This window comes from Macrotis lagotis, chromosome 1 (assembly GCF_037893015.1).
Source record: "Macrotis lagotis isolate mMagLag1 chromosome 1, bilby.v1.9.chrom.fasta, whole genome shotgun sequence".
In the NCBI taxonomy this organism is placed as follows: Eukaryota; Metazoa; Chordata; class Mammalia; order Peramelemorphia; family Peramelidae; genus Macrotis; species Macrotis lagotis.
This window is the reverse complement of record NC_133658.1, coordinates 97,175,097-97,188,628: the sequence shown is the minus strand read 5'-3', so window position 1 is coordinate 97,188,628 and position 13,532 is coordinate 97,175,097. Positions and strand designations below refer to the sequence as shown.

At 35.0% G+C, this 13,532-nt stretch overlaps 1 protein-coding gene across 5 annotated transcripts in view; it reads left to right on the top strand.

Annotated features, from left to right (window-relative positions):
* SRBD1 (S1 RNA binding domain 1) overlaps positions 1-13,532 on the top strand; it is a 312,756-nt gene that overhangs the window by 14,484 nt on the left and 284,740 nt on the right. For all 5 annotated transcript variants that reach the window (XM_074205166.1, XM_074205151.1, XM_074205132.1 and 2 more), the window contains one exon: positions 12,690-12,856. In XM_074205166.1, the coding sequence (XP_074061267.1) occupies positions 12,690-12,856 (167 nt within the window). The remainder of the gene's footprint in view (positions 1-12,689; positions 12,857-13,532) is intronic.

The following is a 13,532-nucleotide window of genomic DNA, read 5'->3' as shown; positions in this document are numbered from 1 at the left end:
CAAATTTTGAAACTTGTCCCATAGTGAAAGAGGGAAGGAGAGGGATAACAACAAAAGGACAAGGATTTTTTGAGAGAGAAGTGCTGCACTGGGCTAAGGGAATGTGATAGAAGGAGAAGCAGAGGGACTAAATAAAGAGGTCAAAACTTGATTAACTGGGACAAAAAAATAAAAAAATTCTTTGTTGTTATTTTAGAAGTATTTAGTAAAAGTAAATTATGATGCCATGTTAAGACTGGAACAAAAACTGATTTTTCTCAGTCCCTTCCAAAGGCTATTTTCTGAATTTTTGGAATATTTGAGAATTTTAGTTCCTGTCATATTTGAGCACATTTTCTTGCCTCCTACGGAATCTTCAAATTGTTCTTAAATGGTTTCTGGCTGCTGCAACAATCTCACTCAGAGTGAATCTGGTCATTCTTTGCTTTTGAGTTTAAAGTGGTGGTTTCTACAGTTGTCATTTGATCTGAGTATCCTAGTTGTTTCTTTTAAGTTGCTAGTTAGTTCATACTCTCTTTTCAAATAGACTTAGGAAAATTGTTTGAGTAAGTTTTTAAGGAAGGACTTGTTTGGTTTTTCCTTTTCCTGTTGGACTAGTAAAAAATCTTTTCCTCACTTTCTTTTTTTTAGATTTTGTTTTTTCAAGGCAATGGGGTTAAGTGGCTTGCCCAAGGCCTCATGGCTAGGTAATTATTAAGTGTCTGAGGTTGGATTTGAACCCAGGTACTCCTGACTCCAAGGCTGGTGCTCTATTCACTGTGCCACCTAGCTGCCCCTTTTCCTCCCTAACAGTAGACTTTAGTATAGCCACAGAAGGAATAAAAGTGCAGCTATACATCTGATAATGTATATTTGATTATTCTCCAAATCTTTTTTTGAGGTGATAAGGTAACTTTGGATTTTCCAGTGTTAATTCACACCTCTACTCCCTTACATTTTTATAGGTATTTGGGAGTTGACTATTGACATGTAACCATCTAGTTAATTACAAACACTTAGTTCCCTTATATCTTAAGGACTCAGAGAAAACATGGAGTAATTATTTGGTGTCTGTTTCTAAACAGAAAAATTCTGTAAATCTATTATAAATGACTAGGAACAAACAATTCACTATTGTTTCTTACTGCAAGTAATTTTAAAGACCTTGTCATAGGGAATTCTATGACTTGAAGTTAGATATAGCTGAGACAAATGATCAGAAATTGATTAGTTGATTAGTTGAGTTGATTAGTTATTGATTAGTTGATTGATTAGTTATTAGCTGCAAGCATTTCTGTTAGTAAAAGTACAAAATTCTCTTTTGGTATGTTTTTAGTTTCTCATGGAAAAGAAATTGGCCAGAAAAATAAATAAATTTATATTACAAAAAAAGAAAAGTAAAAGTACCATATTTCAGAATTTCTCTGTGTAATATCTTGGATCATTTCTTCTTTTGAGATTTGGGAAACACTTATTTGCCTGTTGTTCTTAGCTATTATTTTACTGTAGTATAAGCAAGTCATTCAATCAGTCAAGAAACATTGTTCAGAAATGCAAAACACAGTCCTTGCTTTCAAGGAATAAGTTATCTAATGGGGGATACAAATGAAAACAGCTATGTATAAACAATCAATTGGTGAGGCACTTAACATTAAGGGAATGTCAAAAAAAGGCTTATTGTAGAAGACTATATTTTAGCTGGGACTGGAAGGGAACCAGGGAAGCAGAGAGAATGGAGAAAATTCTGACATGAGGAGTTAATGAAAATGTTTGATTAAAAGATGGAGGGTCAGGTGTGAGGAGCAGCATGTAGACCAGTGTCACTGGGTGACAGAATATGTGAATGGGAGCAAGGTGTAAGAAAAATGGAAAGGAGGGAAAGGGCTGGGTTATGATAGGCAGCTAGATAGTACTGCTGACTCTAGAGCCAGAAAGGTTCACCTTCCCAAGTTCAATTTTGGCCTCAAACTTACTAGTGTAAGTGACTTACTCCCGAATGACTCTATAAAATGAACTGGAGAAGGAAAAGGCATATCACTCCAGTAACTTTTGCCCACAAAACCCTAAATGGGGTTATACTTGATCCTGCAGGTATATTGAATAGGAGTGCTATATTTAATCCTGCCAGATAATTTATTGAATAGGAGTGTCATGGTCAGATCTGAACATTGTAAGATCAGTTTGACAGCTGAATGGAAGTTAGACTGGAGTGAGGAGAGATTTAAGGTAGGGAATTGGATTTTGCAGTAATTCAGGTGTGAGGATTTGAAGACCCCCACCACCAGGGTGATAGCATTGTTGGAAGAAAAAGAGACATACACAAGACAAGCTTTAGGAATAGAACAGAAGGGCCTTGACAACATATTTTATAGAGGATGGGGGATGAGAGGGAGAGAGGAGGTGAGGATGACAACCTAGGCTGTGAACTCAGGTGACTGGAAGGATGGTGATATCCTAAGCAGTAATAGAAAAGATAGGAAGAAGGGAAGAATTTGGGAGGAAAAGTAAGTTACATTTTGGACAAATATTAAGCATTTCCTATGTTCCAGGCATTGTGCTGGGTTAAAGATACAACCCTTATAGTGTTTTTAATACATATAAAGTTATGTAGGGCAATGAACTTACATTCTAATTGGTGAGACAAATATGTAAAAACATAAACAGAATATTATAGATAGCTAATAAATTTATACACACACAAAGTAGTTAAAATGAGTGAAATTTAGAAGCAGGGAGTTATATAATGAGGGGAACCAGAGCCATACAATATTTGGATAGAGGTTTTTGTTTGTTTTGTCTCTTCTGAGGTTACTTCAGTATTGCAAATAGATACCACACATTTGCCTGTTGTGTTTTGTGTTAGCTGAATTCTTCAAGGAGAGACATGATTGAAGTAAGTGAAACTGGTACTTTTTTAAGAAACGTGAACTAGATTGTTATTTTCTTTGTATAAGTATATATTTCTGAGGGAGTTTTTAAGATTTTTTGGGGGGAGAGATAATTTTCCAGAGATAGAGTTAGAAGGATAAATATAATGTATAATACTAAAAACAGGAAAACCTTGGCATTCATCCAAATCTCTGCTTAATCTAACCTTAATTTTCATTTTAGTGATAATCCAAGCAACTAATATCTCTTCAAAAGATTGCTTTTACTACTGTTTTGCTATATTTGGTCTTATTTTCTTGGGCTAGACTAATTTTTTTTAAGGCTTTTTTTTTTTTTGCAAGGCAAATGGGGTTAAGTGGCTTGCCCAAGGCCACACAGCTAGGCAATTACTAAGTGTCTGAGATCGGATTTGAACCCAGGTACTCCTGACTGCAGGGCTGGTGCTTTATCCACTGTGCCACCTAGCCACCCCTGATTAATTTGTTTTAAAAATATTTTTATAACAGCATTTTAATTTAATTGGCTTCCTTCTTAATTCTATATAATTTATTTTGTACATTTAAAAACATTCTGAAAGGGATCCATGACACAAAAAAAACTCCTTTTTTCTCAATTAAGCTAAGATTTGGTTGGGATTTTTCAAAAGGCATTACAAAGAAAAAGTAAAATCATAATATAAAAACTTGCAATCTATGAGTTTCTAGGTTGCAGAACTGTTAATCATAAGGTAACTATGGTGAGGTCACATTGACTCGAGGAGTAAGTGTTCTTTGTTTCAGTCTAGCCTCTAGTCTCTGCTTTCCCTTTCAGAGGAAATAAGGAAATTTGCCAAAGGCTTTCCTAGAGTAGAAGCCCTTGGGGACATTGCTGTAGGAGAGAGAGTTCTGATAGTGATGGACTTTTGTATATCCAGATTGCAGTGGTTACTTGTTCTTTGTTTTGAAGAAGCCAACTTCTTGACTTTGGTGTGAATTGGATTTGTGAGGGAAGTAGTTAGCTTCACTTTTCTGAGTCATCAAAGTCTAGTCATTAGACAAAAGTCAGAACTACTGGCAGTTCAGTGGATAACCTCAGGATTTTCTTTTCTTTCTTTTTTTTTTTGCTTTAGAAAGGTTTTATTTATTTTTGAGTTACAATTTTCCCCCCAGTCTTGCTTCCCTCCCCCACCCCCCACAAGAAGACCCTTTGCTAGTCTTTACATCATTCCCATAGTATGCATTGATCTAAGTCGAATGTGATGAGGACCTCAGCATTTTCAATGCCAGACCAGGCTCTCCATGAGCACTGGAACAAATTGTTTTGATTTGTCCATTCTACGAGGGAAGTCTTCACATGCTTGAGGAAGACATCTTCCTAACTCACTGACATTTTTGAGATCTTCTGGTCACCTTCATCTTGGTTTAGTTCATCTGCAAGAACAGTTCTTCTGGGATGTGGCTGTTGAGCATGCTATAGTTTCTTGGGAGCTGCAGGTAAGAGTTGGGTGAACTGTGGATATCAAAACTGGATGAGCAGTTCTAAAAAGGATTTGGCAAGTCCTTACCCAGAGGTGCTAATCCTCCCTGAACACTCTATACACTGTGAACCTGCAGTATTATAGTACTGGATATCTAAAGAATAGCAGAGAGAAGCTGACACAAATTTTAAGAGAAGCTTTGAAAGGAGAGTGAGAGGATGCCAAGACTTCACCTGTTTGCAATTTTGCCTAAAAATCATCTTGATTTTTTTGCAGATGAGAATTTTATTAGATTGTCTACTTGTGTAAATTCTAGAAGTAAAGAAATTTGGTAAGCTATTCCCCTGGACAGCCCTCTCTCCTCTCTTCAGTTTTTATGGCTTTAAAAAGGATGCTTTTTATGTTGTTTGAGCAATAATATAGGGATGAATTTGAATTTTCACATCATCTATAATTTTGTGACTTTGGATAGGAGAGTTGTTCTGTTGTTTTGTTATTCTGGAAAGTTGGCATACCAAGAAAAATTGCCAGTTGTAATACTCTCATGCTGTTTTTTATTTTGAATCCACCTGCCTTTGACAGTTTATTTGAAGCTTTGTTGAGCCTACTAAATTTGCATAATCATTCATTGTGGAAACCTGAGTATATAAAAGTGATAATTACCTCTGCTAGGAATATTTGGTAGATTTAGTAAGTTTTATAGTATTTAAGGGATGTTAAATGCAATACATTCCTGTTTGGCTAACTGTTTTTTTAAATGTCATAGCTAATTTTGCTGTTTCAGGTAAAGTTTTTGGGTGCTAGAATTGCATTTGTGGATGAAATGTGATTTTTATATAACTTATGAGCAAACTTGTGAAAGAACAAATAGAAGTTTATTCTAATTTAAGGCAACATACTTAAAAGTTCCTTTTATAGCTTTTCAAAAGTTCTTTGTTTAATATTTAAAATTCTGGCAGGTACACATATTCTTATCATATGAAATCAGAACTCTTCATATTTTTTATTCTCTGAAATTGATTTCTGACAAAGATATAATGTGACCAACAGAAAATTATAGGTTTAGATAAATCGTTGCAAATAGAACGTAGAAGCTCTTAATTCAAGAAGTTGTTTTCAATTTCAAATGTTAGAAATAATAAAGGAATCAAAGAACCATTAAAATTACAACCATCCAGATTTTTTTCCCTCTTAAGTTTATAACTTTTTAAAAGGAAAGCTGTCAAGGTTGAGAAGCACGAATTTGTACTGGTATAGAAATAAAATGTAATATTTTCCAGCAACATCTAGAGAGTTTTTTCTTCTGAAATGTTTTTATGTAGGATATTCTTTTTTTTCTGATGCCAAGTTTATTCCCTTTTCATTATACCACATATAAATATACATGCAAATTTACTAGAGTGAACCAAATTTCAGACATAGACTAATCTCCTTTTTCAAAGTAGTCTTATTAGGACTACATATACTTATTTTAATAGTGCTTTATCTCTCTAAATATTTTTGGAAATTCTCAGGATTCACCTTCAAGAATGAGAGTATGAACAATACAGGAAAATCAGCATCCTTACTATACAATTGTCTTTCATAAGTATTAATGTAAGTTGCTAAAAGATATACCATTTCCTTATAACGTTGAAACATACAGCATTTTAAAGTTTGCAATATGTTACATATATTTTTTCATTTGAGCATTACCACAATCCTTTTTTTCCCATTAAAAATTTTATTTATTTTTAGTTTTACAATTTTCCCCCTAATCTTGCTTCCCCCCCACCTCCCCACGGAAGGCAATTTGTCAGTCTTTACATTGTTTCCATGCTATACATTGATCCAAATTGAGTGTGATGAGAGAGAAATCATATCCTTAAGGAAGAAACATAAAGTATAAGAGATAACAATCAGACAATAATAGATCAGTTTTTTTTTCTAAATTAAAGGAAATAGTCCTTGGACTTTGTTCCAACTCCATGATTCTTTATCTGGATACGGATGGTATTCTCCATTGCAGACAGCCCAAAATTGTCCCTGATTGTTGCACTGATGAAATGAGTGAATCCATCAAGATTGATCATCACCCCCATGTTGCTGTTAGGGTGTACAGTGTTTTTCTGGTTCTGCTCATCTCATTCAACATCAGTTCATGCAAATCCCTCCAGGTTTCCCTGAATTCCCATCCCTCCTGGTTTCTAATAGAACAGTAGTGTTCCATGACATACATTATACCAGTTTGCTAAGCCATTCCCAAATTGAAGGACATTAACTTGATTTCTAATTCTTTGCCACCACAAACAGGGCTGCTATGAATATTTTATACAAATGATGTTTTTACCCATCTTCATCATCTCTTCAGGGTATAGACCCAGTAGTGGTATTGTTGGATCAAAAGGTATGCACGTTTTTGTTGCAGATTGGACATAGTTCCAAATTTCTCTCCAGAAAGGTTGAATGAGTTCGTAGCTCCACCAACAATGTAATAGTGTCCCAGATTTCCCACAACCCTTCCAGTAATGATCATTATCCTTTCTGGTCATATTGGCCAGTCTGAGAGGTGTGAGGTGGTACCTCAGAGAAGCTTTAATTTGCATTTCTCTAATAAGTAATGATTTAGAGCAGTTTTTCATATGACTATGGATTGCTTTGATCTCCTCATCTGTAAATTGCCTTTGCATATGTAGAATATTCTTCATAAGGAAAATAAGAAGCAGTCCGTTATGGCCAAGGAAAGACCATATATTGAGTACTTGGTAAAAAACAAAAATTAGATAGCATATAACATGATTCATCTGTTGAAAAGGGCTTTAGGAGTGAAAAAAAATTTTGGAAGTTATATATTTGTAGAAATTTTCTTAGAAAACAAAATTGCAAAAAATGATTACTCTCTATGTAACCTGTAGTTACTATGTTACATCAGTAAATGGTTTTTGGTACCAAATTTAGATCTCAGCAACTGAAACCTGCAAATTGAAGTTAAATGCCTTTGAAAGAGAAATGTATGTGTGCTCTATTTTTGGATCAGATTGGTGTGGTATGAGCCTACAAAATGGGGGCTGCCCATTCTGAATGAAAGTGACACCCACAGGAATATTCACTCCCCTAAGACATAGGTACATGCATCATCTTGATCATTTTTAAAAGAATTAGTATCATTTGGGAATTACATCCATTTGAATCATTAAAGAATAATGACTTTACCCTCAAAATGGCATATATTGCTTTCCATCTTTATCTCACATCTCTTTCTAGCTCTTCCTGCTGTTATCTTGCTAGTCATATATAGAAAAGTTAAGGATTTATGAGGGTTTAATTTTATATCCTTCAACTTTGCTTAAGTTGCTAATTGTTTCCAGTAGTTTTTTTGGATGATTTCTTGGATTTTCTAGGTATACAATCATGTCATCTGCAAAGAGTGAGAGTTTTGTAGAAATATGAATTGTGAATCTTAATCTTACTGACTTCAGGCTCAGTGTCCTATTCACTGTGCCAAAGAGAAAGTTGATAAGGAACTTAGGAAAGCTGAAAAAGATTTTTATTAACTTTTATCAACTTTTAGTTACTTCTTTTTTTAAAAATTTTGTATAGTGTCTTATGTGTAATATAGATCCTTGAGAATTGTCAGTTCAATGAAGGAATGAATCAAAGAGAAAACTTTGTGCAAGCTAGTTCACTTAGCAGATGATTTGGATCTTCAAAGATCTTCAGAGAGTATGCCTGGATAATTGAGCTTGTTCTCTCTCAAAATAGGACCCCCCCTTTCCTCATTTCTCATCTTACCTGCTGGGAATTGTGCCAAGAAAACTTAATGAAGTGCAACTTGAAAAATGTAGGTTATCAGGGGCAGCTAGGTGGTGCAGTGCATAGAGCACTAGTTCTGGAATCCGGAGGACTTGAGTTTAAATCCTGTCTCAGACATATAATAATTACCTAGCTGTGTAACTTGGGGCAAGTGTCTTAACTCCACTGCCTTGCAAAAAAAACTAAAAAAAAAATGTAGCTTGGAGTAAAATTGGCATAGACAATGAGGACATTATTCTTCATATTCCTCTTACCTTTACATTATTTACCTACTTGATAAATTTATTAGTGATGTGAAATGAAGCCTAGCATATTGTTTGCATGTTTCCAGTAACACAGTAAATATTTATTAATTAATTGATTTGACTTCTTGGCAGAAAGAATGAAAAAACAACACATTAACAGAAATTGTACCATTTTGAGTAATTGTTTCAATTAAGAAAATATAGATAGAATTCAGAGACTTTTTTTTAGGTTTTTTTTGCAAGGCAGTGGGGTTAAGTGACTTGCGCAAGGCCACACAGCTAGGTAATTATTAAATGTCTCAGGCCTGATTTGAACTCAGGTACTTCTGACTCCAGGGCCAGTGCTCTATCCATTGCACCATCTAGCCACCCCGAATTCAGAGACTCTTAATGTGGGTTCTAGCAACTTGTTAAAAAACAGTTTTTTGGTTAACTATATATTTCAATGTAATTGGTTTATTTTGTGATCTTATGTATTTTATTATCATATTAAAGACATTCTTCAGAATGCAGAAATTTCACCAGATGCAAAAAACCCTCTTTTATCTGTGTCTTCATTATTTATTGTTCTGTATCCTCCCATATTTATCTAAAATCCTTATCTGTAATCATTGCCTCCAATTCCTTTTTTTGTTTGTTTAAGTGACTTGGCCAGGGTCACACAACTAAATCTGTATTAAGTGTCTGAAGTCTTCCTGACTCCAGGTGCTCTATCCACTGCACCACCTAGCTATTCCTCTTTGTACACTGTTTTAACTTATGCAATTTGTCTTCTGATTGTATCATTCTTTTTTTTTAAATTTTTTTTTTAGGTTTTTTTGCAAGGCAAATTGGGTTTAAGTGGCTTGCCCAAGGCCACACAGCTAGGTAATTATTAAATGTCTGAGACCGGATTTGAACCCAGGTACTCCTGACTCCAGGGCTAGCAACCATAGATTCAGTTATCATCGCTCTACTAATAATTCTCAAATCTACTTAACTGTTGCCAAGGTCTATCTTACCCCCCAGAATTTCTCTTTCCCCTAACAAGGCTACCACCTTGGTAGTGTCCTCATACTAAAACTACTGCAAAAGTGTGCTGGATCTCCTTGCCTTAAATCTCTTTAGTCTCTCTCTCTTTTATTTAGCTGTCAAGATGATCTTAATATGTGCAGGTCTGACCATGGCAACCCTCCTCTGTCTTTTAATTCCATGAACACCAGTGATTCTGTCATCTCCAAGTTTAAATAAAAAATTCTCTATTTGGCTTTAAAGCCCATCATAACCTGACCCTTTCCCTTCTTTCCAGTCATTTTACATTTTGCTCCCATCCACATATTCTGTGATCTGGAGACACTGATCTTTTTGCTGTTCCTTTCCCAAGATAATTCCTATTCTGATTTAACATTTTCCTTGTCTAACTCCTCATGGTGTTTTCTGTAATTTTCTCCATTCTCCCTGGCTTCCTTGATTTCCTTGAAATCTCAGCTAAGGTACACTCTTCCAAAAGAAACCTTTTTTATACATGTCTTTTATCTGTGACTATCTCCAATTTATATCTTGTTTGTAATCATTAGACTATGCATTGTATTTTTTTAAAGTACAGAACTCACAAATTTTATTTATTAGATAACTTGTGTTTTCCAGAATATCCCTCTGCTCCCTTCCCAGAGAGCCATGCCTTATGACAAATAAAAGCACTCATTAATGTTCCCTTATCATAGTCTCATAACTTTGCAAAGGTGTGTGATGGATTTTCTTCTCTCTTAGAATTGCCCTTTCATCATTTGCAGTCTGATCCTCTGCTACCCAGTGGCAGATACCAGTAATCTTGGTAGAGAACTGCTCTTAGAGGTTTATTAACTCATGATTTTCTTTAGGATAAAATGCACAATTCTTATTCTGGCATCAGAAACCCCTCCCAATCTGCCTTCATCCCTTTGCAACAGACTTTTTCCCTAATTTTTCCCTTCATCACCTCTCCTTTACAGCCAAACTGGCTTATGTGCTGCTTGCCATACTTGTCATTCCCTCTTCCATGCCTTTTACTTTTCACTAGCTCTGTCTCATTCTTGGCATCTACCTTATCCTCTTCTTCAACTCTTAGAATCAATCTCTTATTTTCTTTCAAGACTCCCATCTGGTTCCCAGCATCATTTTTTTCACCTAATGTCAGATACCTGGGAATAATATAAATTCCTTGAAGTTGAAAATCAGTAATAATCTATCATCTTTGAGTACCTTCACAAGGTCTTTCTTGAACATGAAGGCTCTGATGTTGAGTAAGGCTCTGATTTTGCTAAAGGCCTTCTCTCATTTGGGACATCACTTTGAAATCATAAATTTATTCTCTGTAAATTGTAAATTCTGTGATGAGGCTTCCTTTCCAGCAGAAAGCCTTCTTGTATAAATTGCGTTCATAAAATTTTTCTCAACAGTATGAATTTTCTGATGCTAAGAAAGATGTCTTTTCTTTTGGAAAGACTTCTTACATACACTCCATATATATGTTTTATTTTTTTCCCCCCAGTGTGACTTCTATGATGGTAAGTAAAACTTCCTCTTTAGCAGAAAGTCTTCTCAGATAAATTGCATTCATAAGGCTTTTCCCCAGCATGAATTTTCTGATGGTCAGTGAAGTATAAATGCTGATACAAGTTTTTTGTAATATAAAAATCTCTGGAGTTGAATAAGCAATTCTCTCACATTCATGGTATTCATAAGTTTTTTGTTCACTATGAATTTTTTGATGGTTAAGGGAAGTATGCTTTATGATAGAAAGCGTTTCCCCATTTGTTACATTCAAAAGATTTCTCTCTGGTATGAATTTTCTAATATTCATTGAGACCTGTAGTTCAAATAGGACTTTCTACGTTGATTATATTCTTATTGTTTTTGTTCCAGTGTGAATTTTTGAATGTTCAGGAAGCTGTGACTTTTGCCTTTGCACCTTCATTGCATCTTTAGGTTTTTTCTCTTACAAATTTTATTATCAGAACTAAGGGATGCATTTCAGTGAAAGGCTTTCCCACAGTCATTACTTTTACAATTCTCTCCAGTATGAGCTTTCTGATGTTCACTGTTTTGTCCTCTGGCACAAAACTTTTTCTGCATATGTTGTATTTATAAGATTTCTTTTCAGTGTGTATCATTTGATGGTTAAAGATATGAACTCTAGTGTAAGACATTCCCATCTCCATTGCGTTCAGAGGATTTCTTTCCAATATGTTGTTTAGGAACCTGTGCCCTCTGATTCAAGGTGCTCTTCAAGTCATTGCCTTTATTAAATTTGTCTTCAGTATGAATTCTCCCCTGGGAATTAAGAGATCCACTGCAGTTGGACTTCCAACATTCATGACACTCATGAAAATTCATATTATGATTTTTCTGTTGATCAAGATGTGTTGTATTTTTGTAGTTTGAGTTTTAATAATACCTGAATTTTATTGTATAGATTTCTCACCTCTTTCACCTTAGAAAATATCTTCTTTGAATAGTTATAATCTTTACCTTGTACTGAATATATCCTCACTTCAAACTCTTTATCTGAGCATTACTTTGATGAAGTGTCTTTCCTAAAGGTCCTCTTTGTTGTGCCATGAAACCTGGCCCAAGACACACCCACCATGACCAGGTCTGCCAGACCAAGGGGAAAAAGCCTATAGATTGTGTTCTTTGAGAACAGGAGCTTTCTTTTTTTTTCTTTCTTTGTACTTTGACCTTTCTTGTTACCCACAATGCCTGACACAGGATAAATACTTGATGCAATAGATAGGACTCTGTGCCTGGGATCAGGATGACCTGAGTTCAGATCTTGTTCTTAGATGATTATTAACCATGTAACCTTGAGCAATTCTCTTAATCTCTTTTTGCCCTAATCCACTGGAGAAGGAAATGGCATATCCTCCATGGACAGTATGGTCCCACAGGGTCATGAAGACTTGGACATGACTGATTGACGCAACACCAACAACAGTGGTAGAAAGATGCTTTCTTAATTATTTATCCCTTTCTCCCTCTTACACTGCTCTCCAAACATCATTTGTCCTAATGTGGTATTTTTACAGCTCTCCATAACCTTAAAAATATTCAAATTAATGTAGATTTGATTTTAAAAAAAATAAGTAAGACAGTTTGGAGATTAATATCAAAGAACATTGTGATTTTGCTAGCAATGCTGCATATTTATTGTAGAGTATAGGTATTGTTTCTATTTAAAAAAACAAGAAATTTCTAATTAATTACATATTTGACAAAAAATAATTAACAAATTATTTTAAATTTCATGTGAAATTATTACGTTTCGAGTTTTTGAACTCTTTAATCTCTCTCCTTATGTCCTTTTTTAGGTTTTATCAGAAAGGACTAATGTTGAATCTTGGGTATGTGCCAATATCATCTGCCTTTTTAATGATGATAATACAATTCCTTTCATTGCCCGTTATCGAAAAGAGCTCATTAACAATCTTGATGCTGATGCCTTGCGAGAAATACAACAGACTCTAGAGGAGTTGAGGTAAGGAGCCTATAGAGAGAGTTGGGTTAATGGGTAAATGAGAGTAAGGAACACAGAAATAAACGACAATGTTTTTGAAATTTTAGGTCTTGTTTCTTGAATGACTTTAGCATTAGTGTAAAGAAGTCCAGGTTCATTCTGTTTTGGTTTATACTTGACTGCACAAACTCCTCCCATACTCTTCTGTACCTTTTTTACATAACCAGTATATAGGAAGGAGGAGATTTTGAAGTCTTGATAACTTATAGCTGTTTCTTTCTGACATGGTTTTTTTATAGAGAAAGAAGTGGGACCGCTAGCAGGAGATTCAGAAATATCTATATTTTTAGGTTTTGTTTTGCAAGGCAAATGGGGTTAAGTGGCTTGCCCAAGGCCACACAGCTAGGTAATTATTAAGTGTCTGAGACTGGATTTGAACCCAGGTATTCCTGACTCCAAGGCCGGTCTTTTATCCACTACGCCACCTAGCTGCCCCCCACTAATGCCACCTAGCCGCCCCTGGAAATATCTATTTTGATCAAAACTATTTTATATACAAACTTTTGGTTTACACTAAATAATCATCTTTGTTAATATAAAATGCTTAATGGAAAGCACTTGAAAATGAAGTGGGAAAGAATTATTCTTCTTTCCTTTTCCTTTTGTCTGAAGATTTTAGCAAAATATAAATTTGTGA